The 26,369-nt window shown below is 44.2% G+C and overlaps 1 protein-coding gene across 1 annotated transcript in view; it reads left to right on the top strand.

The window, feature by feature from the left end:
* The window catches only part of IL17RD (interleukin 17 receptor D), a 62,292-nt gene extending 44,202 nt beyond the window's left edge, over positions 1–18,090 (top strand). The window contains exons 3-13 of the mRNA XM_012648129.1: positions 620–745; positions 3,934–4,052; positions 4,603–4,723; positions 6,825–6,869; positions 6,972–7,123; positions 8,135–8,200; positions 9,536–9,590; positions 10,096–10,206; positions 11,313–11,497; positions 14,116–15,058; positions 15,840–18,090. Of these exons, the coding sequence (XP_012503583.1) occupies positions 620–745; positions 3,934–4,052; positions 4,603–4,723; positions 6,825–6,869; positions 6,972–7,123; positions 8,135–8,200; positions 9,536–9,590; positions 10,096–10,206; positions 11,313–11,497; positions 14,116–15,058; positions 15,840–15,952 (2,036 nt within the window). The 3' untranslated portion in view covers positions 15,953–18,090. The remainder of the gene's footprint in view (positions 1–619; positions 746–3,933; positions 4,053–4,602; positions 4,724–6,824; positions 6,870–6,971; positions 7,124–8,134; positions 8,201–9,535; positions 9,591–10,095; positions 10,207–11,312; positions 11,498–14,115; positions 15,059–15,839) is intronic.
* The last annotated feature ends 8,279 nt before the right edge of the window (positions 18,091–26,369 follow it).

The raw sequence follows: 26,369 nt of genomic DNA, 5'->3' as shown, positions 1-26,369 counted from the left end.
TGACACATGGTGTTTCAGAACAACAGTTTTACCTTTGAATTATGCTAGTTAACGTCCTTATCATTCGGTCACTAAGTTAGTACCTTGTGTAGATACTAACTGGCTTGGTTAAGAGTCTTAACTATGAATCAGTTCCCCCTGGAGTCACATCCCAATGTTAGGTCCTTTCCCCTAATCACCTTGCCCTCTAGGTTTCTTCTAAAAACAAAGCCCACATTATTTAGCCATTGTTTTGTTTCAAATCACTCTGGAATGCTGAAAACTGGCTGAATTGATATAAATAATTATTGATTCAGGTAAAATGTCATAAGAATAAAAAAAAAGTTAGTGCCAGATACACACACAAATTCCACAGTGTATGATCTTCCCAACACTGTCCTGGAATTTAACTTGGGGTGGGTGGGTGGTGATAGTGGTGCTACAGATAAATCCCTCTGTAGCATCTTATAGTTTCCCAAGCAGTAGTCAACCTTTAATGTCATATTTGGTCTTTCAAGGCACATGTCGTTAAACAGAATGAATTTGGCCACCTTTAGACATGCTCTGTGTAATTTGAGATGAACCTGAAAATAAAAACAAAATTTTTAATTTAATTGTTCTCATTCTCCCAACTCTCTAGACTGTACCACCTACTTGAACCCAGTGGGGAAGCATGTGATCGCCGACGCCCAGAACATCACCATCAGCCAGTATGCTTGCCATGACCAAGTGGCAGTCACCATTCTTTGGTCCCCAGGGGCCCTCGGTGAGTGGTTGAAAGTTGAGTCCACCGTAGTGGGTAGTGCCCAGTGCAATAGTCCCAATTGTGATGGCCTCTAGGGGCCAGGCAGGTCTTGATGTGAGTGAAGCTTATGTTGAATTGGGCACAGACCTACTTTGTACTTTGTCCCATACACTTGCTAGGCATACACGTGGCCTGAAGCTATCCACACACATGCCCCCTCTTTTGTTTCCTTGACTATTATTGAGAGAAATGTAGGTCTGAAAAACAATAGTGTGTGAGTGACAAATAGCACTGAGGCCTTGGCCTCTCTGTCTCCAGCAGTAGTCAGGGGTGGGTGAGTGGCAGTGCCAAGAGAGGCTGTGGCCCCTCTAAGGGTGTAATGGCTTCAACATGCAGCATTAGCAGTCTCTGTGGACACCTAGATATACTGGCCCACCATTGGCACATGTTGTGATTTTTCAGGAAAATCCTGGTTTTCATGAGAAATCATGAAATCAATGAATTTTTAAATGTTGGCAACTAATTGAATTTTTATTTAAACTGTGTGGGCTAAAAAAAAAAGCAAACTGAAACAAAGAAACAGAAAAAAGCAAACCCACATTTTCTATCCAGATTGAGGTTGGGGCTAAATCTGTTTGTCTTCTCGAGCGAATCGAGGATACACTGGAGAGGAGGACGGGTTAGTCAAGTGTGAAACATGGGAAAGGACTGTTTGTTCAGATGGGCCTGGGTTTGAACCCAGAATCAACCTTTCACACAAGGCATTGAAGCCTCGCTGAGCCTCAGCTTCCCCGTCTGTGACGTGGAGGTGAGAACTGCCTCATGGTTAGGGACACGCGGTACGTTTCCAGAGAGATTCTCAAAGCGTAGTGGCTGCTGTTGCCATCATTAGAACCTGGTTCTCAGGCCTCCCCCTTTGACATCTTACCCAATGGGAACTTGATCTTACACGTTTTTTAAAACCTGGCCAAGGGAGAAGTAAAGTTTGAATTTCTTAATCTGAACAGGCTAAGTCTCAGAAGAACCGGATTGCAGGAGGGCCGAATGCAGGGAGGAGGAGGATGGAGCAGACCCTGTGGCCTGAACCACTTCTCCACATAAATACTTCTGGGTCTGAAACCAGTGGGTTTTCCAAAAATAATATTATCTTAACATTTAAAGATAAAAAACATTCTCTGTAGATGAAAGGGAAAGTGGTCATTCCATGTATGGCTTAAATGGTTAAGGGTTGGCCTGACGAATCGCAGGCTCCCTCCTTAGAATGAAGGTGGGAAGTGTGAACTGGTGGTAGGAGAACTGCCATGTGGAACGGGGAGGGCAGAAGGCTGTGCTTTATGTATGGGTGGAGGTGGCTGGACAGGTTCTATCTGGTTTTATCAGGTCCTATCAAGGAAACTTCTTAGAAAGTAGCAAAGCGTGTGAGTAAAGAGCACTGGCTGAGAGCCAGACACTTCTGGGGTTGAATCCCACCTCTGCCATTTCATTCCCATGTCACCCTGGGTAAGTCAATTAGCTTCTGTAAACCTTAGTTTCCCCATCTCTAAAATGGGGGATAATACCCTCCTCCTATGGTTGTCGGGAGGATTTAGTGAGTTTAAATGATGGGAGAGAGAAGAGATAATAAGTTCCTTCATGGGAAGCTGCTCTGTAAAATTGCTAATCATTATATAGCTACAAGATGTTAATATTAAATAGTATTTTGGCATAGCACAATGATAAAGGAACACCATTTGCTGCCTCTACCCCCATCCCTAGATTTGCCATTGTGGTTTTCAGGCTAGTCTTTTAAAAATAAGAACAAGAACCACAAAAGCTGATGAATTTTTATGTAATTATGAGATGTATAGCTGTTGATCATCTTAATCACATGGCTTTTGTTAAACAGTAGTTCTTGCATAAATTACATTGCATAAATTAAATCTTAGTATAAATAGCAAGGATTTATTCAAAATTCTTTTTTTTCTTAATCTCAAAAGGCAAGTTCCTGGGAGATCTGCTACACAGTTGTTGGTCTAAAGACCTTGTATCTTGTCACCATGTCGAATCTCAGGCTGTCCTGTCCCACAGGAAGCTTTGTAATTGAAATACAACATGGCAGGGTCAGTACCTGTACACTGTAGCCCTCAGAACCCCTAAAATGTGAAACTCTAATTGTGGCTCCTCTGCCCTACCCACCATGAAATATGTGTTCTTCACCAAATAATTACAGGATTGGAGAACCTATTCGAAAGAGAAAAAGATTTTCCTGGCCTTTACCACCAATAAATTTCCCACCTGGTTAATTGCATCCTGTGTAATTACTTTTGCCCTGGGAGAGGAAGGATTGAAAATGTCTCCTTGTCTAGTGTTCAGAAAGAATGTGAAATCGATATCTCGCCAATTGAGGCCGCCTTTGGAGATCTCCAGCTGCAGTTGGACCACTCCAGTCTCCATGGGATACGGAGCTCTGGTGCTGGCTCTTGTGGCCATCAGAGCTTAATCCTTTTGAAAGCATCTAGTCGGACGTGCAGTGGGGGAAGCTCAGGTGGCGGGAGGCTGGGCCAACGCTTTTCAGCAGCGCTGTGGGTGTCTCAGAACCTGTGAGGATTGTATGAAGAGCACACACTGGGCAGCCCTCGGGTGTCGGCCTTTCAGGCGTGATTAGAGCAAGAACCGCTTTGTAAATCGCATAGGCATTCCCCTAAGCTATTTAATCTCAAGCTTCAGAACCCCTTGGGTGCAGACAAACACTTTGTTGGGAATTTTGTACGTTGCTCAGTGAAACATGCCAAAGAATATAGAGCTAAAACTTAAAGTGGAAACTTGGTTTAGGGGATTCCCTAGTGAACACTGGGAATTATCATCAGCTGAATGTACCCTGTTTAATGACCTAGAAATTATATATTCCACTGTAGACTTTTATGAACAATTGTAACTTGAGTCTAAATATTTGAACCCTAATGCCACTGAGGCAATGGATATTTGTGAAATGGTTGGCTGGATTAGAGATTAATTAATTAGTAATGATGGGACAGAAAAAATCACCTGGTCTGTATCGGAGGAATTCAGGGTATGTGTTTTTTCCTTTCTATAGACTCAGATACCCTGACCACAGTAAGAATTCTTTTAACTCTGGTATATAGGTAGAGAGCACGGTAATCTTAGAGGAAGGAAAGTGTGTTCAGAAGTAATTAGATTCGCTTTTGAGAAAAGCATTCTTTTTTGCTTAGGCATCGAATTCCTGAAAGGATTTCGGGTAATACTGGAGGAGCTGAAGTCGGAGGGAAGACAGTGCCAACAACTGATTCTAAAGGACCCGAAGCAGCTCAACAGTAGCTTCAAAAGAACTGTAAGTCGCACTCAGGGAATGTACTCCTGAAGACATGCTATTGTTCTGGGGGTCTGAATGGCCTATTGAAAGTCTGAAATTGGAGAAGGAGGGGCTGTGGGGTCCACTCCACCCGCCAAGGTGGGCAAGAATGGTGTGGCAACACTGTGTGCCTGCTCAGCGCTCCCAGGAAAACTCTTCAGCACCTCTCTGTGGTAAACATACCTCTCGGGTTACCACAAGCAGCGATCCTGGAAGGTGTCTTTGTGCTCTGAAGTGTATGTGGGCTCACCCTCCCCTCTAACTCTCAGGTTTAGATTAATAAGCTGTGGCTTCCTTGCCAAAGAACAGATAGCACTGTCCATCCTCATGGTTAGGGACCCAAACCTAAACTTGGATTTCTGGAAATCAGGTCCAGAAAATAGACCTGACTTCCTGCCTCCCTGGGGCATGTCCCGCAGCTCTGGAATTGTGTCTGGGCGACAGTTGGGGTAGGAGCAAAAATCTCATGTGTAGGTGGAGAGGTGGGTGATTTCTCCATGACGTCACATGTGTTTTTGTTTCCTTTTAGGGAATGGAATCTCAACCTTTCCTGAATATGAAATTTGAAACGGATTACTTTGTAAAGGTTGTACCTTTTCCTTCCATTAAAAATGAAAGCAATTACCACCCTTTCTTCTTCAGAACCCGCGGTAAGTATAGCCTTTCCTGCCTGGTTCCCATGAGGATACTTTTCTGCTGCTTTTAATGATTTTTCTACGGAGATATATTCAAGAGCACACCAAATACTGGCATGAAACAAGCATGACAAGGAGAAAAGCACCCAGAAAAAGTATCTAGAAGAGCACTTTTTAGAATTAAGGCTAGGCCCAGGACTGTTAACCTAACCAGAGATACACACTCCTGGCTTGTTTTAAAACAGACTCAACGGTAGAGTTTTTGAGGTTGCTGTGACCACCATTAAGACAGCAATGTCTAGCCAGTCATGGTGACAGCCACCTGTAGTCCCATCTACTTGGAAGGCTGAGACAGGAGGATCACTTGAACCCAGGAGTTTGAGAGGAGCCTGGGGGATATAGCAAGACTGCCTTCTCAAAAATAAAACAAAAACAAAAACCATGTATCAAAACAATTTTATTAAAGTAAAAAATAGGAATAAAAAGTGTAAGTTGATTTTGGGGTAATAGGTAGGTGCATGAAATGATTCCATCTTGTACCTGTCCTCAGGAGGGTGGCCTGTCATTTTCAGGACTAGATTAACAAAATTAAGGAATATCCCTGAGACCACCTCTTCTAGAAAGTTTTATTTACTCATTTAACATCTGTGTGCCAGGCCCTACTCTAAATGCTTTACAAATATTAACTCAGTTTACCTCTGCGCAACCCTACAAATAATTAAATCTTACCATCCCTACTTACTAGATGTGGAATCATGCACAGAGAGGTTGAAGGGTTTGCTAGGAGCTGGGATTTGAACTCCAGAAGTCTGGCTCTGGGGTCCACACGCTCAGCCACCAACCATGCTGGGTTCCCAGTTGCTCACCTTTTCCCTCTGTTGTGTACATGGTGGGTCTTTAATCTCCCTGAATCACTGCTTTCAAATTTGGTGGCTGGTCACCCTGAGACCTGCAGGAGCTCCCTCTTGTCTTCCCTGATCAGTGTTTCTGTCTGGCGTTCCAGGCTTTGGATGGTCAGCTGCCAGTCCTGTCCAGCATCCCCTCCTTTATGATCTGGTTGCAGCCCTCATCCACTGTGATGTTTTTGTTCTCAACTCCAGCCTACATCAGTGTTTTCTTTTGCAGAATTCTTACTGTGGTGGTTTTCTGTGCAGCAAATTATTTGATAATAATTGGTCTCATTTCTTAGTTAAAATAAGATTCCATAGGGCAAAGACCATGTATATGTCACATGTCTTGATGTGTTGTGCATACTAACCAGATAGAGGATTCAAAGAATGTGTTTATGAAAACCTTGCCTAAATCAAAATTAGCATAATGTAAGATGAATTTTTCCCACTGGAATTGAATTGATGTGTCTGTCTGGGGGTGAGGTGGAGGCAGGGATGTGTTCCTGGAATGCAGATATTTATCACTATTTCAGTGCACTGTGGCTTTGATGCTGCCTTCAATTTTCTTGGCATTTTATGGACACTTCCCAAAAACTCCCCCTGGGTTAGCAGCATGGCATATTGGACTAGTTGTTTGGCCTCTCTCCTTGTGTTTTTATTGTGTTTAAATTCTGTTTCAAAGCTACTGGCTTTGGTACCTCGTTTTTCAGTGCTGACACTACTGCTTAGTAGATGCCTGTATGCCATTTTTAGAATCCATTAAAAGGATTTTAAATAGAATGCTAATATAACTTAAGATAATCCTGCAGCAATTAACAGGGCCACTCTGAAGTTCTCATATGCCTAGACACCTGTACAGTGGGGCAGAGGCTGGCATCAGTTCTATTCACAGCTAAAACAGAGCCTCCATGTAGCATGAATGTAGTTGTACTCCTCTTAGCTACCAGCCTTGAAATTATGTAATGCTTGACAAGCTTTTAAAATCTGGGTGACTTTACACTGTTTCCATTTATGTGGCATAAAGCGAACTGCATTAATATTTTTATATTGTACCATTTAAATTTTCATAAGATGCAACAGCACTATAGTGAAAATTATTGTTAAATTGATGTATTTTATACCTTTTCTGGCATTATGCAGCACAGCATCTTTATATTTTATTGAATGGTTGGACAAGGAAAGTGTCAAACTGTCCTAAAACTAAAAATATGTGTCTCTCTTAATAGCCTGCGACCTGTTGTTACAGCCGGACAGCCTGGCTTGTAAACCCTGTAAGTACAGCTGTTTTTATCTATCCAGTCTCAGAGTGCTGCCACCACTATGGTGTCGGGGCAGCCTCTGGGTGCTCACTCTGGGGTCCTATCTCCTCCCAGTCTGGAAGCCTCGGAATCTGAACATCACCCAGCACGGTTTGGACATGCAGGTGTCCTTCGACCATGCACCACACAACTTTGGCTTCCGTTTCTTCTATCTTCACTACAAGCTAAAGCATGAAGGACCTTTCAAGCGAAAGATGTGTAAGCAGGTGAGCTGCTGGATGTGCATAAAGGAACGCTGCATGCTTTAAAGTGTCCCCGGGCCACTGGAATTTGGGTGGCTCAATGTGAGCATTAGGCTTTCTTGGCTCTCAGCGGTCAATAGATAGTCCAGAACATTATCACTGGGTATATCTCAGGGCCATCTTGTTGTCGGCCTTCACTCCCTAGCTATCTACACCCCAGTCGTCCCGGTGGTGATGTAGCCTGTTAAAAGTATTGCCAAGGAATGAAAAAGAATTAAGTATTTCTTGTTTGTTCTTCTATATTTTAAACATTCATCAGGTGCTCACTGTGGCAGGCCCCGAGCTCTGTGGTCCTTGACTCCTTACCACTCCATGAAACAGAGTGGTCATCCCCTTTTACAGATGGGAACCTAAGGCTCAGGGAAGTCACCTGGCTTGCTCAAGGCCACAACAGCATAAGTAGGAAAACCAGATCTAGGAGCCAAGCTGCTAGCAATTCAGTGGCCACTGATTTTATAAGCAGGTCAAGGTTAAGTAGAAACTCAGTAACCAAGTTCTTAAACTGGGGGCTGTCAGAGGAGTGGGAAAAATTTCATGCAAGTTCACAGGACTGCCAGATTGCCCCGTGTGAGCACTGAGATAGGTTTTGGTCGAAGTAGCAAAGCCCAGCACCTTCCTACACATGATCCTGTGTATAATACGTACAAAAACAGCCCAGTAATTTCTTTCCCCACCCTTTTATTAAGTAAGAGTTATTTGAACTAGTTTATTTGTCTTAGAATCAAATATTCCTGCTGAGGGTGCCACCAGCTAAGCATAGACTATGACAGGGATCCTGAGCTCTCCTAGGCCTTTTATCAAAATGAAGCTCAGACAACATATGACAGATAAACACAGATGCTTTCTGATCTAATCACATCTTCTAAAAACTGTAGTTGAAATTGGTGGCAAGTCTCCTTCAGCTTTTGGGAGAAGTGTCCTGATGACCTTGTTCCAAGAAGTGAGTTTTTAAAATTGTTCTTTGCCTTTTTGCAGGAACAAAATACAGAGACAACCAGCTGCCTCCTTCAAAATGTTTCTCCAGGGGATTATATAATTGAGGTATGTATAACTCTGGAAAACCCTATTATTAATTCTACAGAATGAACCCAGTTCGTGTAGAATTCCAACTATTTGCAACACTAAAATTTCAAGCCATTAAAGGTGTGCACAGTTATATTTTTATATGGTTCTTAACATGCTTTTTAAAAAAGTTTACACATAATTGATTTTTGATCTTTTCACGAAATATTTTAAATAAATATTTTTATGTAACCACATAGTCCATATATAATCATGGTTTAAAATCTATGTATCGGCCGGACACAGTGGCTCATGCCTGTAATCCCAGCTTTTTGGGAGGCCTGGCCGGAGAAACCCTTGAGGCCAGGAGTTTGAAACTAACCTGAGCAACATAGTGAGACCCTGTCTCTGCAAAAAATAGAAAAGAAAAATGGTGGTATGTGCCTGTAGTCCCAGCTACTCAGGAGGCGGAGGCAGGAGGATGGCTTCAGCCCAGGAGTTTGAGGTTGCTGTGAGCTATGATGATGCCACTGTACTCCAGCCTGGCAAACAGAGTGAGACCCTGTCTCAAAAAAACAAATACTAGAATTAAATCTATGTACTATAGTTCTTCATACTACAAAGATATATTTTCCAAATTTTAGCTTAAAAAATTTTTGTTTTAGTATTAAAACAGCAAAATAAAAGTTATGCCTATTACATCTGTCTATACTTTTCTAGAGTATGTGTTGCTGTTCTTCTATATAAGTATACATGAGTTCTAAACACTACTTCAAAGAGCATGTGAATGAAATGTTTCTTTTCTTTTTTTAAATTACTTTTTCAGAACCAAATTGGTACTACAAAAAATGAGTAAAAGGAAATTAACAATTTGTCCATAGCCCCACTATTCAAGGACAACGAACATGTCTTAACATTTTGGTAGAAACACCTAGTTCTGGCATTTCTCAGTAGCAGTATGTGGTTTTGGACTGACACACCTTCATAAAGCATTAATGAAGGCCTAGTAAAATCAGTGGTAGGATGCCAGTTTAATTGAAAATTGTTAGAACGTGGGACTTGCCAGCTGAGTTCCTTAATAAATAGCATTTTGATTCATGAAAGGAAACATGATGAAGCTTAAAGTTTTGAGCTGGTAAAGCAGAGATGAACCTGCATGTACTTAATGCCTAGTCTACACCCGGCCAGTGATGACAGGCACCAACAGCTCTCTTTTCCCTCCGTCATTCTCCTATACTTGCCTCCCCACTGGCCACATCTCCCACTGCCCACTGATGGAAAAATGAATGAAATCACCATTTCTTCCCCTTACCCGGTAGACATAATTTGTTGAGATGCTATCACTTAAATAATACAGCATCCTCTGTTTTGCAGCTGGTGGATGACACTAATACAACAAGAAAAGTGGTGCATTATGCCTTAAAGCCAGGTAGGTATTTTTTTGTTGTTTGAAATTTTGACTCTAGACTACCATAGACCAAGGTATCTGCTACTTTCTGTACTTCACGGTTTATAAAAACAAAACTAAATTCAGCTTCTCTCTCTTAAATGATGTTCCATCAAATCTGACTTTCATTCCACCCTAGTGTAGATGCCTGGAAGATCAAAACCAGTGTGGTGTGTGTAGCTGGGACTAAATAAATACTCAATTGTCCTCTGAAGGAAAGTGGTGGGAGGGGAGGTTTCCTTAGGCAAAATTCCCACTCAAAGGTATTTAATGTCCCAGCAGACTCTTAACTGTTGAATTGTTCTCTACAACCCTTTAAAAATGAACTGTTGAATCCTTTTATAATCACCAGACCAGCACTAGAGAAAGGCGGTTGTGGGGTCCTAGAACCTGTTATGCAGCTTATGTTTAGATAGGAAAAAAAGTTGTTTCTCTTGAACCTGTTACATTGCTTATGTTTAAAAACTTTCCCTTTGAAATTTCCCAGTGCATTCCCCCTGGGCTGGGCCCATCAGAGCTGTGGCCATCACTGTGCCCCTGGTCGTAATATCAGCATTCGCAACACTCTTCACTGTGATGTGCCGCAAGAAGCAACAAGGTATCTGTTTGTATGCCATGTCCCCCCACTCAAGGGGCAGACCAGGGGTCGCTGCCAATAGAGAGGGAGACTGGGAGTATGTGGTTCCTCCAGGTTGGTGTCTCAGAAGCCTCATGGGTCCCAGTCAGTTCCCTGGCTACTGTAGTTCCAAGAATCAAAATAATTTGGCTTTTAACCTCAGAACCACTAAAAGGACGGGCATAATTCTATTCTTAAACCCAGGATAGTAAATTCAAGGGCAGAAAGAAAGTCTAAAGCATTAGTAAGGATATAAGTAGCGCTTGATCACTTATAAAAGTCAGGTATCATGAGAGCCTTCTGGGCAGATGGAAATGATCCATATCTTGGTCTGGGTGGGGGTTACACAGGTGTATACTTACAGAAAAATTCACTGAGATGTACACTTAGGATTTATGCCCTTTACCTTTGTAAACTATACTCTAACAAAAACTTTGTTTTTTAAAAGTCAGCTCCGCCAATGCTTAATTGGTCTAGTAGGTGCACTTGGCTGCTAACCAGGGTGGCTCCTACAGCATTTCTTGGCTTGTCCAAGGTCAATTTCAAGTTAAGAATAATTTGTGACCATTTGTTACTCCACTGCAGAAATCAGCTGTCCCATTCCCTGCAATGACCCAAGGGACTGATGGGGTTGAGACTGTTCTAGGTGGACATGTCAACTGTTCTTTTTTTTTTTTGAGACAGAGTCTCACTGTGCTGCCCGGGCTAGAGTGCCGTGGTGTCATCCTAGCTCACAGCAACCTCAAACTCCTGGGCTCAAGCGATCCTCCTGCCTCAGCCTCCCGAGTAGCTGGGACTACAGGCATGCGCCACATGTCTGGCTAATTTTTTCTATATATTTTTAGTTGTCCAATTAATTTCTTTCTAATTTTAGTAGAGACGGGGTCTCGCTCTTGCTCAGGCTGGTTTTGAACTCCTGAGCTCAAACAATCCGCCCACCTCGGCCTCCCAGAGTGCTAGGATTACAGGCGTGAGCCACCGTGCCCGGCCAACTGTTCTTTCTTGAAGATAGCATTGGGTTCCAAGTCTTAAGGAGCAGGACAAAGCATTGCTCATAGGTATCAACACTATCTTCTTTTCCAATTTAGAAAATATATATTCACATTTAGATGAAGAGAGCTCTGAGTCCTCTACCTACGCGGCAGCACTCCCGAGAGAGAGGCTCCGGCCGCGGCCGAAGGTCTTTCTTTGCTATTCCAGTAAAGATGGCCAGAATCACATGAATGTCGTCCAGTGCTTCGCCTACTTCCTCCAGGACTTCTGCGGCTGTGAGGTGCGAAATCGAAAGTCTCTTCTCTTACCTGGGCAGGACACTTGCTCTGTACCTCTCCCCGCTGCCTTCTCCTCTCCTCCACGCCTGCTTCAGTGACATCTGCCCTTGACTAGTGCCACAGCTTCCAAATTGGGGACAGTCTTGTCATTCTTTCAGTCTGACCTACCCATAAGCAGCACTAAATGTTTTATAACACTTAGTTCTAACGCTGACACATTCCTGCTCAAAAGCCTTGAGTAGCACCCACCTGGAAGGAATTTTGTAAGCATTAAAAAGACCACCAGCTGCCATGGGAGCAAAAAGCCAGGTTGAGGGGGGGTCACGAAAGACATCCTGGAGAGCATATTCAGGACAGAAGCCCCACCGGAGAGTCAAAGAGAGAATGGCGAGTAAAGCAGTGAGTTTACACAACTCTTTGGGGGGAGTTTTGCTAAGAAGGGGAATGGAGAATGCGGTTGCCACTGGAGGGGATCTTGGGGTCCAAGGAGGAATGGTTAACAAAGGGCTCTGTGAGGCTGTTTGATCAATGACTAGAACAAGTCATGGAAAGGGAGAAACTGGTGATGCAGGAGAGGGCAGTGGCTAGAGAGAAGCAAGAGGTGGAGAGGACTCCCAGAAAACAATAATGTGTCAGGTGCTCAAATTGTCTTCTCTGGTTTCTTTGCTGTTCTCGAGTTAAGCTATTAAAATGTAGCTTTTCTATAATGTCATAGTGGTCATTTTTGGAGTGAAGTCTGAAGCTCTCGTGGAAGGCACATGCTGTTTCTTACAAATGCAAGATTTGTACAATAATTGTGTAATTAGAAGTTATTTGTGCTTTCAAACTGCCCACTGGCTTGGTTCTCAGAATTTCTGCACGTGATGAGGATGCCCTCTGGTGTCAGTACAATGTATATGCAAGGCTGGGGCCAGGTTCCCCCTGCAGGAAAGCTCTGCTGAAAAACAAGGGCAGACTGGCTGGTGGCACATCTTCAGACATCACAAACAACCCAATTTGCTCTACTTTGCAAGTAATTAGCCTCTGGGGAAAACACTCTCCAATTATGATTGTAATGTTTACTGTAGAAAATTTGGAAACTAGAAAAGGATGACAAATGAAAAATTGCCTGTAATCCCAACCTGGAGAAAGAAGAACCACAGTTAATGCGTGTCCATCCAGTCTTTTTCTGCATAGGTGAACTAACATACATTTGCATTTTGGACAGATTTGAATGTTTTTCTTCTGTCTCTTCACTTAACAATTTTCTACATTATTATTAATAGTAGTCTAAAACTGTGATTTAAAATAGCTACATGATCGTCAGTGTTGACTCACTAGAACTGAGTTAGTCCAAACTGTTAAATATCTCAGTAGTTCAATACTGCCCTATTTATGATGATTTCCCAAGAATAGATGCCTAGAAATGGAATTACTGGGTCAAAGATAGAAACATTTTAAAAATGCTTGGTGTATGCTCCCAGTTAGTTTTAGCATGTATAATATTAGCAAGAATTAAGGAAAGTATAAGACAATTAAGGATTATTTTCAACAAGTAGATGGATGTTGGGGCTTTCTTCCCTTCTCTTTGGTAACGTCTTAGAGCAGAAGTGGAGAACAAAGTCATTTCAGAATGCCCTTCTCCTGTAAGAGACTGTGGCTACTTTTATTGGTCATAGCCATTGGGAATTAGTTTCTGAACTACAGAAAGGAAGACACCAACACAATTGACATTTTCAGCAGAATCAGAGGAAAGTGGTCTGAGAAGGTGAAGCCCTCTGAGGAGCCATGCATGCCTGGTTTTCTTTCCATTGTCAGGGACGGCCCTCTCCCAACCTCCTTACTAGACCCCCGCTTGGAGTTAAATGCCTTGTCTGTTACAGGCCTTGTAGAGATGTGACCCTATAGGCCTCTCTGAAGCCATGAAGGGAGGTGCTAGTCACTCCCAAGTAAGTGAACCAGAATGGCCTTGTTACTGCAGTTCACTACCTTTTTCCACAGCTGTTGACCAACTGGTAAACAGTATAGCTGACCCCGGGGCTGTGAGAGTGGCCAGGGAGGTCCTTTTTGTCAGTCGTGCTCTCTGGACATGAGTCACTTATCATTGTGGGTGACTGTGGCATCCAGGCCCAGGTCCTATCTCCAGCCCACTTAGAGGTCATTCATCCACATCCTCCTCTCACAGCCTGCCAGCCTTCTCTCCAGGATCTGCCCCTCCCTTCCAGGCAGCCTCACTTACCAGGGACACCAACCCCAATTCCTCTGTGTTCCGTGCTCTCCACCACACTGTAGGTTCCTTGAAGATGTCCTATGTATGTCCTACGTCTGACTCAGGCAAGTTGCCAAAAGCTCTGTGTTTCTGTCTCCTCACTTGTACGACAGGAGTGGTAATGATCCCAAATGATGCTAAAATGAGCTGATGGATGGCAAGTCCTTGCAGAAGGACTGGGGCATGACCATCATCCATGGAACCTCAGCTGTTCCTTGGCACCAGGTAATGTGGAGCCTGTACATAGCTGTGCTACTAATGGTTAAGGGACAGATGACGTGACCTCCTCTGGCATTCCTGTTCTTGTTACCTGCTTCTCCAGACTCTTCCTGGGCGTTCTGTACAAGTGAGTGAGGTGCTTTCTCTTTCCAGGTGGCTCTGGACCTGTGGGAAGACTTCAACCTCTGTAGAGAAGGGCAGAGAGAATGGGTCATCCAGAAGATCCAAGAGTCCCAGTTCATCATTGTGGTTTGTTCCAAAGGCATGAAGTACTTTGTGGACAAGAAGAACTACAAACACAAAGCAGGCAGCCGAGGCTCAGGGAAAGGAGAGCTCTTCCTGGTGGCGGTGGCGGCCATTGCCGAAAAGCTCCGCCAGGCCAAGCAGAGTTCATCCGCGGCGCTCAGCAAGTTCATCGCCGTTTACTTTGATTATTCCTGTGAGGGAGATGTCCCCGGCGTCCTGGACCTAAGCACCAAATACAAACTGATGGACAATCTTCCCCAGCTCTGTTCTCACCTGCACTCCCGAGACCACGGCCTCCAGGAGGCAGGGCCGCACCCGGGACACGGCAGCAGAAGGAACTACTTCCGGAGCAAGTCCGGCAGGTCCCTGTATGTCGCCATTTGCAACATGCACCAGTTTATCGACGAGGAGCCCGACTGGTTCGAAAAACAGTTCGTTCCCTTCCATCCTCCCCCGCTGCGCTACCGGGAGCCAGTCCTGGAGAAGTTTGACTCCGGCTTGGTTTTGAATGATGTCATGTGCAAATCAGGGCCCGAGAGTGATTTCTGCCTAAAGGCCGAGGCGTCTGTCCTTGAGGGGACCGGGCCGGCCGACTTGAACCCAGACAGTCAGCACATGGGCCTGTACGAAGACGCCGAGGCCCGGCCCAGCCCTGACGGCGGCTCTGCCCTGCAGCCCCTGCTGCACATGGTGAAAGCCGGCGGCCCCTCAGACATGCCGCGGGACTCGGGCATCTACGACTCGTCCGTGCCTTCGTCGGAGCTGTCTCTGCCGCTGATAGAGGGACTCTCAACGGACCAGACGGAAACGTCTTCCCTGACGGAGAGCGTGTCCTCCTCTTCAGGCCTGGGTAAGACGCCGTTGGGTCTGGTTACTGACACAGGGCGTTGCCTTTAGCTACTTAAGAAATCCCTCAAAGCGTTTTTCTAATTTTGGTGCCAACTTATTAAACAGCGAAACCTGATGGGAACACAGCTCCTTTGGTAGTTTTGATTCATCCCAGATAATGTGAATACTCACATGTTTGAGTTGCAGAAATGCTCTAAATTACGGTGAGTTATCCAGACCCTGTGAGAGGTGTTATGAAACACTCGGTATGTGCATTTTATCACCTTTCTCAACTCCAGAGTCATCAGAATACCAAAACACATCGGTCCCCAAGGGTCTTGGATAAGGGTCTGTGGACCTGTGTCTTTGTTGGGCCCTGTGGTGTTCAGCCCTCCCCACGGTTGTCTTTAAAGCTGCGGGCGTTGAGCCTGCGGTTCATGGGCACGGTATTCTCTCCATCCTAGCTCAGCACAGGGCCCCAGTTAGGAGGGCTCTGCAGGAGGGCCCACTTCCCCAGGGAGCCCCAGCAGGATGCCATCTCAGGATGCTCCTTACCAGGCTTGTAACTAATTGGAGTCATGCATGCAAACCCTTGACCCTCAAGGAAGATCTCTTCCTTCCTCAACTAAAGGAACTAGAACCCGTTAGGAGGATGAAACTGCCCCATCTCGAGCTGGTTGGGATGCTTGCCTCATTTGTGCAAAGCCCATAGTCCAAACCCAGATCCAGCCACATTCTAGCATGAACACCTGGCCCAGTGAAATGCAATGACTGTGTGACTCTGTCCTCTCTTCTCTCCTTAGGTGAGGAGGAGCCTCCTGCCCTTCCTTCTAAGCTCCTTGCCTCTGGGGCATGCAAAGCAGAACTTGGTTGCCGCAGCTACACTGATGAACTCCACGCGGTCGCCCCTTTGTAACGAAATGAAAGAGTCTAAGCATTGCCACTTTAGCTGCCGCCTCTCTCTGATTCCCCAGTTCATCTCTCTGGTTGCATGGCCCACTTGGAGCTGAGGTCTCATTCAAGGATATTTGGAGTGAAATTCTGGCCAGTACTTGCTCCTCCTTGCCCCAACCCTCTACCAGGCAAAGTCTCCAATTTTCTAAAACCGTATAGAGCTTTGAAAGGCACGTCCATAAGGTCTGAGCAGTTTGCCATGTTAGGTCAGTCCTTGGATCAGAGCTGGTTCTGGGAGACAGGGAGGAAACATGTATAGAGGAACAGGAGAATACCTACACTGATCATTCAGACTTCATTGAGCTCCACAAACTTTGCTTGTTTGCTGTTGGCTACTTTGATTTGAAATGCTTTGTGGTAAAAGCACCTTTAATGTCATTACAGCCACAGAAATCAAGTGCCAGTCTATCCGGAACTCGTATTGTAGATGATATTCCTGTCCATTTTTGATGCAGAACTTATGATGGCATGGGTGTTAAATAAGCTTTGAATCAAAGATCAAGAAAGTGACTGAATATACAGTCACCTTTTATAAAAGAAGTCTCTGTGTATTATTGGGTGGCATAGCTGCTAAAGTGGGCAGGGCGAGGGTGACCATCTTGACCATTCCATCTGCAGTGGGTTGGTCAACGTGTAGAAGAAGGCCCCGGAAGCTCAGCACATAGAGCGTCCTCTTGGTCTGAGGAGGTGTCTTCTTGCATCATGTGGGGGCCAGATCTGCCTGCCATATCCCTGGGTTACATTTACTGTGCTGCATCTCAGATGTTGGTTTCTGGAAGTTTATTTTTAAGAAACTACCCAGCTGGGCTGTATTATTGGAAGGTGCAGTTTGTGCTTAGGTTGGCCTTCTGGTCTAAAGCTGTGTCCTGAATATTAAGGATTGGAATTCACTGAAATACAGCAGAGTGTGGAGGTGGTGGCCAGTTAATCTGCTGAACTGGTTTTGCCTAATGACAGACCTCTTTTTAAGAAGGTAGAAAAGAGGGAACTATTATAAAAGTAAATGTTCTGTTTTTATGAATGACTTTTCTACAGAATTCCTATTTCCAAGGAGAAAACAACTGTTCATATCCTGTGTGTTGATTAGCGTGTGTATAATGAATGATGTCTTGGTCTCCCCTGTGGAAACCCTTCTTCTCCTTGTGCCCTGGAGTGGGTGTGAGTATCTTTCTCCACCTTTTTCATGGGCGATGTTAGATTTTGGCACCCTGTTTTCTTAGCGTTCAGCCTGGGGACCGTGGTTTCCACGCCTTCATCAGATAGGTCCAACATTAAAGAGGTTGCTGAGAAACATCCCAAGGGGGCTGGGGGGTAGGAATAGGGCAGGATTTTCCCTTCCAAGCACATGCTCGGCAGGTGGTGAAGGGACGGCTTGCACCCCTGCTGGAAAGGAGAAGTTTGTGTGTATTTTTGATGCAAATGTCATACTCCCTGTTCTGTAAAGGCAGCTGGCAGCTTCTTGGGAGAAGAACGTGCTCGTCTGTTCTCTGGCATCAAGTTTCCTGCAGCTGCTCCGAGAGGGAGACAGGGAGCTGCAAGACTGTCTCCTCATAAAACCAGGCATCTCAGAGGAGAGATGTTTCATGTTGTCAGAGTGGAATCTGGGATGAGCGCAGAGCTCCTGCCCACACATGACTGCCCTGCCATTTCATCGTAGGCATATGTTTTGTGAAGGAGATTGGTCAGTCCAAACTTAATAACTTAGGAAAATTCACTTGGAACATTATCAGAGAGATTTCTTACTGAGGCCAAAAAATGTTTTGCCCCACAGGAATTATTAGGAGCTGCTTTTGGGATAGATATTCAGCTTTGCTCATGAAATGAGCATCTCTGAGAAAGTGGCCCAGGAGCAGCGTGGAAGACTGGGAGGGGAAGCACTCACTGGGCTCTAAGGCTGTGGGGCAGAGAGCTTGCTACATGGACGCACTTGTTATGAAAATGGAAGGGAAGAAGAGTCCAAAAATCGTCATGTTTTAGTTTGGATTTAGGGTTTGGGTACTTATTTTGAAATACTGATGTTTCTGATCAATAAAATCAAACTCTGGTATACCATGTAATGAATGACAGTGTGATTGCCTAACACAGAAAAAGTTGAGAAGTAGAGCTTCCTGGTTTTGCTTCATTAGTTTCACTTTTTTCACTCTCCCCATTATGCTAGGAATGAGAGTAGCTGCAGATTAAGGCAAAACATGTGTTTTAAACATAGCTGCATTTTTTTTGACTCACAGATTGTCATTGGTGGAAATGATAAGATGGAATTCAGAAAAAGGTTCTGCCAAGTCACAGGCTTTTAGATATTGCAGAAGCAAGAAATAGAATATAGGGATCATCTCAATGAAATGCCTTGATCCTGAGAGTAAAAGGCTTGTGTGGATAAATTAGACACTGTCCTCTGGAAAGGAGACCTGCGTAAGTCCAGGGTTCCAGGAAAACCAAGAACTAGTTAAAAGTAGGGAGCTAGTAGTTCATCTTAATTCTCCCATGTCCTACAGAAAGGACTTAGCATCTGGTGTAGTCATCTTTGCCAGGAGAGTGATCAGGGCTATTAAAGCCCAGGTACAGGTGTGCTCTTCTCTCAGGAAATTGGCTACAAGCATCAAGGACCACCTTGACAGGCCCATCCCAACCACACAAAACGTAGTTCCTCCAGAAGGCTGGATGTTGGGCCTTTGAGGCACACTGATCTCCAGAAAAAAATCAGAAGTCATTTCAGTCCAGGCCCAGGTATTCAGGTGGTGACCCAGCCAGGTAATAGTATTTTGAGCCAAAAATGAAATCAGTTCCATAAAGTCAGGAGACAGAGTTTTTGGTTGACACATTAGCAGTAAGTGAAAGTCCTAGACTAGAAGTTCAATAAAATGTCTTTAGCAATGATGACATCATTGGAATCAATGTGTGCTAAGTTATGGATAGATAAGTACCTGTATGTTTTCTCTGTCAAAATTTAGTCTTACAATTTCATAGCCACAAACATCTCTTTGTTAATACCAACCTGTAGTCTCAGGTCTCCTGATTTAAGTACAAATAAATAGGAATGCTGTCCCCCTAAAAATGTGGGGTTGCATGATTTTCAGAGATGAGCATCTTTTCCGTTAAAAGAAGCAAAGTGGGGCAAGCAATTCCTGAAGGAGAATTGACACACCCTCCTCCCCGAAGAAAGAAAACCCTGTGGTCCCCACCAACCTCAACACTAATTTGGATTCCCTAAGGAAAGAGAAGTTACTCTTTCTGTGTTTATTGGAAAAAGGTGGACATGCCAATATGAAGGTTACTTAGCAGATCCTGTGTCTTCAGGAGGAGCCAGTGTAGCAGCCCAGGTGTGATGCTAAATGGTAATGAGATGCCTTCTCAGTGTCAGCGACAGGGAACGATGGGGACTATGGTGAACTGAAGAGCTCCTGTTCCACGTACAGGGGCAAGCTGTTGTGGCCATGCACTATTTCCTGTCCCATTTTTGAAGAGAAGCTGAGAATCTGGATTTTTATATGAAAATTGCTGATTTTTAAAATACTGGCACCTAAGTGCCAATATTCAGGCTAACAGGACACATGGATGGACTTGACTAGGTCCATTGGCTACCAGTTTGTTAGATTCGTAAGATTTGAAAGGAAAGGCATGCATGGTAATTACAGATGTCAGGTACCACCAAAAAAATGTTATTGCTAAATGCAGCCGGTAGCTGGATCGCTTCTTTCCCCTCTCTGTCCCCCAAAGAAATTTGGTGTGATTCTGAATGCATTTGAAGTGTTTTGGTTGCTTCTTTATATTTCATGGTGACTTAAGAGAAAGTCAAGCCAGTTGTTAATTTCAAAATCAGATTTCTGTCAGTTTAAAAAATACGATGCTTAGAACAATTTCATTTAAACTCCACAACATAAAGGGCCTTATTTATAGCTTTAGCTCCTGGCATAATCATTTTTTTAGATGGTGTGCAATTCTAAGCTTAGGCCAAGACATAATTAGGAAAGCAGGCATTTGTAGGGAATAAGACAAGGAATCTCCTAGTGTCCACTAGAGCCAGATGTTTACATTGCCATCTGTTTTAAGTGATCTGTGAACTGACTCTGTTTTGGAGGTGTGAAACAGTATACAGAGAAAAGCTTTTCCTGATGTTGAGATAGCAGGAGTCCAAATGGGGTGTTGGGTCATCCTTGCCATATCACCTCCTTTCCAGGCTGAGGGTGAAAATAAACAAAAGGAAGTCTGACTGTAAGCCAATAGCTTTGATTCCGATTTCAGAGTTTGTGGGCTAGGAGAAAGTTTAGATTATCTAGTATGTTCTCTCCCTGGTGTCAGACAGGGCTGGGTCTGAATTATTCTAGACATATGGCTGTAGATGGGATTCTGGATTTTCAGAGAAGGAGATTCTATAACCTACCCTGCTGATCAGATAGTTCTTTGTATGTCTTATAGAAATTCAAACCGGCTTTCTTTTGTTTGGCGTGGAGTGGAGAAAGAACAGCTGGTCGCCTTCCATGTATTTGAAAACCACAGTGAAGTCATCCCCCTGGTGTTTTTATTTCAGTGATAAATAATTCCACCCACTTAAACCATTCTTTATAGCTCTTGTTTTCCAGGGGCTTAATAATTTTCACTACTATTCTATTTCTTGGCTTCACACTCAGTTTAGTTGCCCAAATAGAATGTTGGTGCCTTATTCACATTGGTGCCTTGTGAAGGCCAAGCTCAGGGTGGGGATTACAGGGAAATTCTTACATGCCCAGCTCCTCTTACTACTTAAAAATATAATAGCACTTTTAAAAATGGTATGTCGCCTATGTTCATTTTGAGAATTCTTCGACTGCCACGTGGTTTTTTTTTCTCGGTGATAGTCTTCTATCAAGTCTTGTGGGTTTTTCTCCTGAGATCAAACACTTGGTGCTTATTCCTGATGTATTTAATGTTATTCCTGAGCTTCAAGATACTCTTTTAAGACCAGCTGTTACCTTCTGAGTGGCAGCTACCCCTCCCTCCCAGTTTTGGATTCTATTTTTACGTATCTCTAGACATCACCTTTATTTCATGACTCACAATATTATTAAATGGTGCAGACTTTGGTTTAACCACTAGAGAGGTGACGGCAGCAGTTGCTAAGTGCCACCTCCCCATTGCTGTTTGAGAGCTAATTTGCGAACACGTTTGAATCCCCCAGTAAGGACCTCTGGGGAATTCTGGCCAATTGTCTTCCCTCCTGCTCCTTGGTTCCTCCTTGAAATTCAGCTGGGACTACAGACACCTCCAGGACCTTTTCTGTGTTCTACTCACAATTGACCAAGCACTGTGTTTTGCACAATCAGAATTTCGACAACAGCAAACCATTCTAACTGCCTATCTAATGTTTGTATCAAAATTTCAACCAAGAAGATTCAAAGAGGCAATCTTCTGTTTGTACGCGATGTAGACAAAATGAACTGTTCCAATTGTTAGACAAAAAAATGCCATTGGATTACACTAATATGTGCTTGTTTGTTATTTTAAAAGTTTGGTGTTTTCTCTCAAGAAAAAAGCGTGGTGAATCTGGACAGCAGCAAAAGCTTTTGTAAAAACCAAATGTGTTCATTTATAGAGTAAGTAACTTTTATTTTCACTGTTAGTTAAAAAAAAAAAATTTTTTTTTTTCCACTGCAGAAGCTCCCTGTTATTATGTCCTGGGGGGAAAAGCCTGTGGAATATGGTGGATATTGATGTCATTGTCTTTATTTCATCTTTAAATGTTTCCTTTTTGGGATTTGGTAGAATGCTGAGCACTGACAGACTGTAGCAGTGTGCTGTATTTTTACATTGAAAATATTAATGACTTCTTTGGTTTGTACATACCTGTAAATAGGTGACAGTAGATCACAGCTGACATTTGCAAAATGTTTTTGTACCTTAGAGTTTCTGCATCAAATAAAATGTTTTAAGATTGCAGTGGTTTATTATTTTAGAACATCTTTGCTGTTTCCTGACTAGCTGGAATTCTTACCACAGTTTTTGGAGGGTTCTGCCTCAGGATGAGGCGGCCAGGGTGGCCGGTGTTTTCTGCCTGTTAGAGACCGGGACCCTGCTGCCCTTGACTGCTCACGGCGGCCTCCACGGGCAGCGGTCTGTTACCTGTGTGGTGTCAGGAGGCCTCCCTGCTGCCACAGCGTTACTTACGTAAAGAAGAAATTTGACTCTCAGAACAAATCAACTTTCTTTTGAGAAGTTTGAAAAAAGCCACTGAAACTTGGGAGCCACACACAGATTTCTTGTCATTGAAACAGAAAAAGATGCCTGCTCACTCTCACAGCAGACATTCCCTCCCACCTGTGTGCCCTGTGCTCTGTGAGTTCATTTCTTGGTGCCCATCAACTTCAGGGTCAGTTCCCAGCTCTGCTACTGTCGTTGTGACCCTGCAACTGTAAGACTCTGGTTCTTACTTTCTCATCCATAGAATGGGCCAGTCAAAGGCCCTACTTCAGAGGGTGGCGAATTAATCTGAGTGATGAATATAAAGTGCCACTAGCACAGTACCTGGCACATGGTGAGTGCTCAGTAAATGGCAAGTGTCCCCCAGAGGACAAGGAGTGTTAACAAATAGCAAGGACCCAAAAAACAAGTGTTTGGCCATTGCCTGAAAAGGATATAGTCTAAATTTTGGGTCTTGAGAGCGTGATAGATTTTAAAAATTGCATTTTCCTTGTTTCCTTGTTCCTTCTCATGCTTCCCTGTGATGTTAGTGTGCGGAGGTCCTGCAACCTGCCTGCTCGGGGAGCACGAGGAAAGAGGAGTGGTAAAATACAGCTCTGAGGGAAGCACTGTTGGTTGCTGAGAAGAGGAAATTCTGACAAATTCCTGCCTCCTAACCTTGGTATATTCTTCATTTTTCTTGTTCATTATTTACCCAGGATACTTGTCATTTCGCCTGTTGGTGTCTTCTCCTCCTCTCCCCCTCTCCCCTCTCTGTCATTTCTCCTTATTTCTAGGAGTGCTAAGTGCTTTCTACTCATAATCTCATTTACCTTCGTGGCTGCCCTGTGAGGTGGGTAATCTTCCTGTCTCCATTTTACAGATGCAGAAACCAGGGTTCAGAGAGGCTGTAACTGGTCATGATCCCACACCTGGCTAGGAAGTGATGATTGCTGGCCCGTGAAGGTTGGCACGGCCGGTTCCTGCTCTAAGGACTCATCATGTCTTTTCTCACCACAACCCCACATAGAAGGTACTATCAGAACCCTCATTTTTAGATTGTGAGGCCTAGAAATTGGGTAGCTTTGCCAAGGGCACAAACAAGGAACTGGCAGCACTGGGATTGAAACATCATCACTCCTGATCAACAGGTTGCACTGTCCCTCAGTGCAGTTTAAGGGGAAAGGAGAACCTTGAATAGCAAGTTATGGTGATTTGCTTTCTTTCTCAGTGCAAATATTGAGAGTAAATCTGGTTCAGAGCTGAAGCACATGTGTCTCCATTTGAAGAATCTCATTAAGCAGATGCTGCAATAAGTGAATTCCTTTTTCCTTTTCTTTTGTTAAAATAAAAGTTATACCTAGTACTTTCTATTAAAAAAAATCCTCTTTGGGTAGCATCAGAAGCCCTAATTTTTACCATGATATCGGAAAGCAGAATCTGTTTTTACAGCTGTTCAGGGTTCTTGCAGTTCCCAACATCTGTGGGCCTTGCCACTGGTTTTGCTTTGTTTTAGAAAGGCCAACTTTAGAGCAGCAAAGACCAGCTTGCTCTTGCAGGCTTTAATAAGAAAAAAAAATGTCATTTTGTTTTAGTTAAATAAGAAACTACAGGTGATAAGCTAAGCAGGTGGATAAAGGAGGAGACATAAAATACATCTTTGTGGTCCTGGGCATAGTGGGTCTACAATAGATGTCTGTTTCCCACTCCTCACTGCCAGCATAGCCTGTGCTTGCTGTCCACGGGAACAAAATCAGAAGCAGTCCAAGAACAGGGTAGGTAGAGGATGCAGTGAAGGGGAGAGATGAATACAGACATGGTGTAAGGCCCTTCTGCAATGAGATAAAATTCAAATGGCGTTCTGGGGATTAAGGAAAAGTAATGCAAGATCAGTGAGCTTGGCCCCTTAGCCTCTTTCTGGAGTGGGTCTTGCACCATCTTTCACATTTATAGATGATACAACCTCCTTACAACATTTATCCCAAACTGTGTGCTGGGGACACAGGACACAGTAATGGACAAGGTGCACACATGATCCCTGCCCTGCTGATTCCACCTCTTTCCATGTATGGCATTGTGAACAAATCACCTAAATGTTCTGGGCCTCAGTTTCTTCCATTGCAAGGTGGGATTAATACCCACCACACAGGGTTATTGTGAGGATTAATGAGATGGGGTACATAAAGCACCCAAAGCCATGCTTGGCAAGTGCCAGGCACTTGGTAAATAATAGCTATCATTACTCTAAGGAAGAGCAGGTCTTGGGCTCTTTGGAGGCCGTATGGAGATAGGTGGGAGACAGTTCCACACCCACAAGGACGTTTAGCCCAAGGACTTTGCCAGGTGCTAAGTTAAATCATCTCCATCCCCTAAGAGAAGAGGGTGGATCCTGCCTAGCTGTTTTGGTGGTGGTCCAGGAAGGAGGGGGTGGGGGGTGAAGAGGGGAAAGGTGCTCTTGGCAAAATTGACTCTGGGGTGCTTAATAGTTGACTACACACCTTGAGATCTGCTAATGTTCCATTCACCAGACTCCGTTTCCCTGGTTCCTTTTAGCCCTGATAGAGACACATTTTTCTGGACTTGCTGCTGCAAGGTCCCTGTGCCTGGCAGATGGCCATGCCCTGCTCTGGATGTGAACAAAGGCAGGGGTTGTTTCTCAAACCAACTATCAGTGTGAGGTCAAGGGAATTTTCTAGTTTTTAGAAGTTGGCAGGGGGTCGGGGTTGGGGGATGGCTGGAGGTCAAATAATAGTCCTCTGGGATGAGACAGGTCTGCCTGGTCTTTTCCACTCTTGCTGGTCAGAGACATTTCAGGGGGTGGCAGGAGTCAGCTTCAAGATAAACCAGAGATGTTTCCCACCAGGCTGGGCCAGACCGGGAGAAACTTGCAGCAAAGAAAGGCAGGAGCATGCCTGGGAGCCAGATGCGAATACAGTCAGATCCTGCCTGCGGCTCTGTATCGTTGAAGGTAGATGTTCTTTAATATCCTGCACATGTGTGTACAATTGTGTATTGTTATTTATGAGATGATAATGATGATGACGATTAGCATTGTGATTGAAGTGAGGGCTCTAGTCTCAGGCATCCTCATCTTAGATCTCAGTCTGCCACTTTCTGTGTACCCTGGGCAGGTGCTTTGCTGTGTTTAGGACTTAGTTTCCCCATCTAGAAAATGAGTAATAATTTAGTACCTAACAGGGCTGTTGTGAGGCTTGAATGAGAGGCCAGGTGATATTCTGGGCACAGAGCCAGGCACATGGTGAGCCCCATTCCTGTGGGATGTGTCACCAAGGGCAGGTTAATGGGTGTACAGTTATAAAGTAGGATTCCCCCCACATGTCTCCCTCAGCCCTGGCCTGGCTAACTGAAATGGAATTCCTCCCATCCAAGTACTAACCAGGCCCAACCCTACTTAGCTTCTGGGATCAGAGGAGATCAGGTGCATTCAGGGTTGTATGGCCATTGACTAAAGTGGAATTCCTGTTTCCTGGAGGTCTTGGTTTAGCAGGGCAGCTTGGAATGGCTTTCCAGGAAGATGGGTACTTGATCAGATGTCACTCTCTGCTTGAAACCACCAATGGCCCTAGAAGTGAACACCAAAATTCTATGTGGCCCCTTTGCTGACCTCTCCTCTTCATGTCCCTTTCTTCTCTCTGATCATAGCAGTCATTTTCAGGATTCATCTCTCCTGTATTACTGCCCCAGGGCCTTTGCATATGCTCTTTCTTCTGCCTGAATTTCCCTTTCTCAGTCTCTATCCCTCCTTTGCCATGAAACCTTCCCTGACCACTGTCCACCCCCAGTCTAGACCTGAAATGTGTCTTCAGGAGCACTTATGTCAGGTGTAATTATGGGACACACTCAAGATCTTGCCCACTAGAATGCCACTCCTTGAGGGCAGGTTATATTCCTTGCAGAGGCCTTCCATCTGGGCTGGACTTGGATTCTAATGCTATAAGCAGCTTGGGACCCCAGCTCTACCACTGAATAGTCACTGGAGCAATTCACTTCATCACCCTGGTTCTCAGTTTCTTCATCTGTTAGATGGGGGTAAAAAAATGCACCTACCTCATGGGGTTTTTATGAGGGTAAAGCAGGCAGAGAGGTTAGGCTGCCCGGTGCCTGGCACATGCCAAGTGCTCAAAAACATTAATTTTTTTTTTTTTTTTTTTTTTTTTTTTGAGACAGGGTTTTGCTCTGTCACCCAGGCTAGAGTGCAGTGGTGTCAT

This window comes from Propithecus coquereli, unplaced genomic scaffold (genome assembly GCF_000956105.1).
Source record: "Propithecus coquereli isolate 6110/MARCELLA unplaced genomic scaffold, Pcoq_1.0 Scaffold1, whole genome shotgun sequence".
Lineage (NCBI taxonomy): Eukaryota > Metazoa > Chordata > Mammalia > Primates > Indriidae > Propithecus > Propithecus coquereli.
The sequence above is the reverse complement of the archived record's forward strand: the minus strand, read 5'-3'. Positions and strand labels throughout refer to the sequence as shown.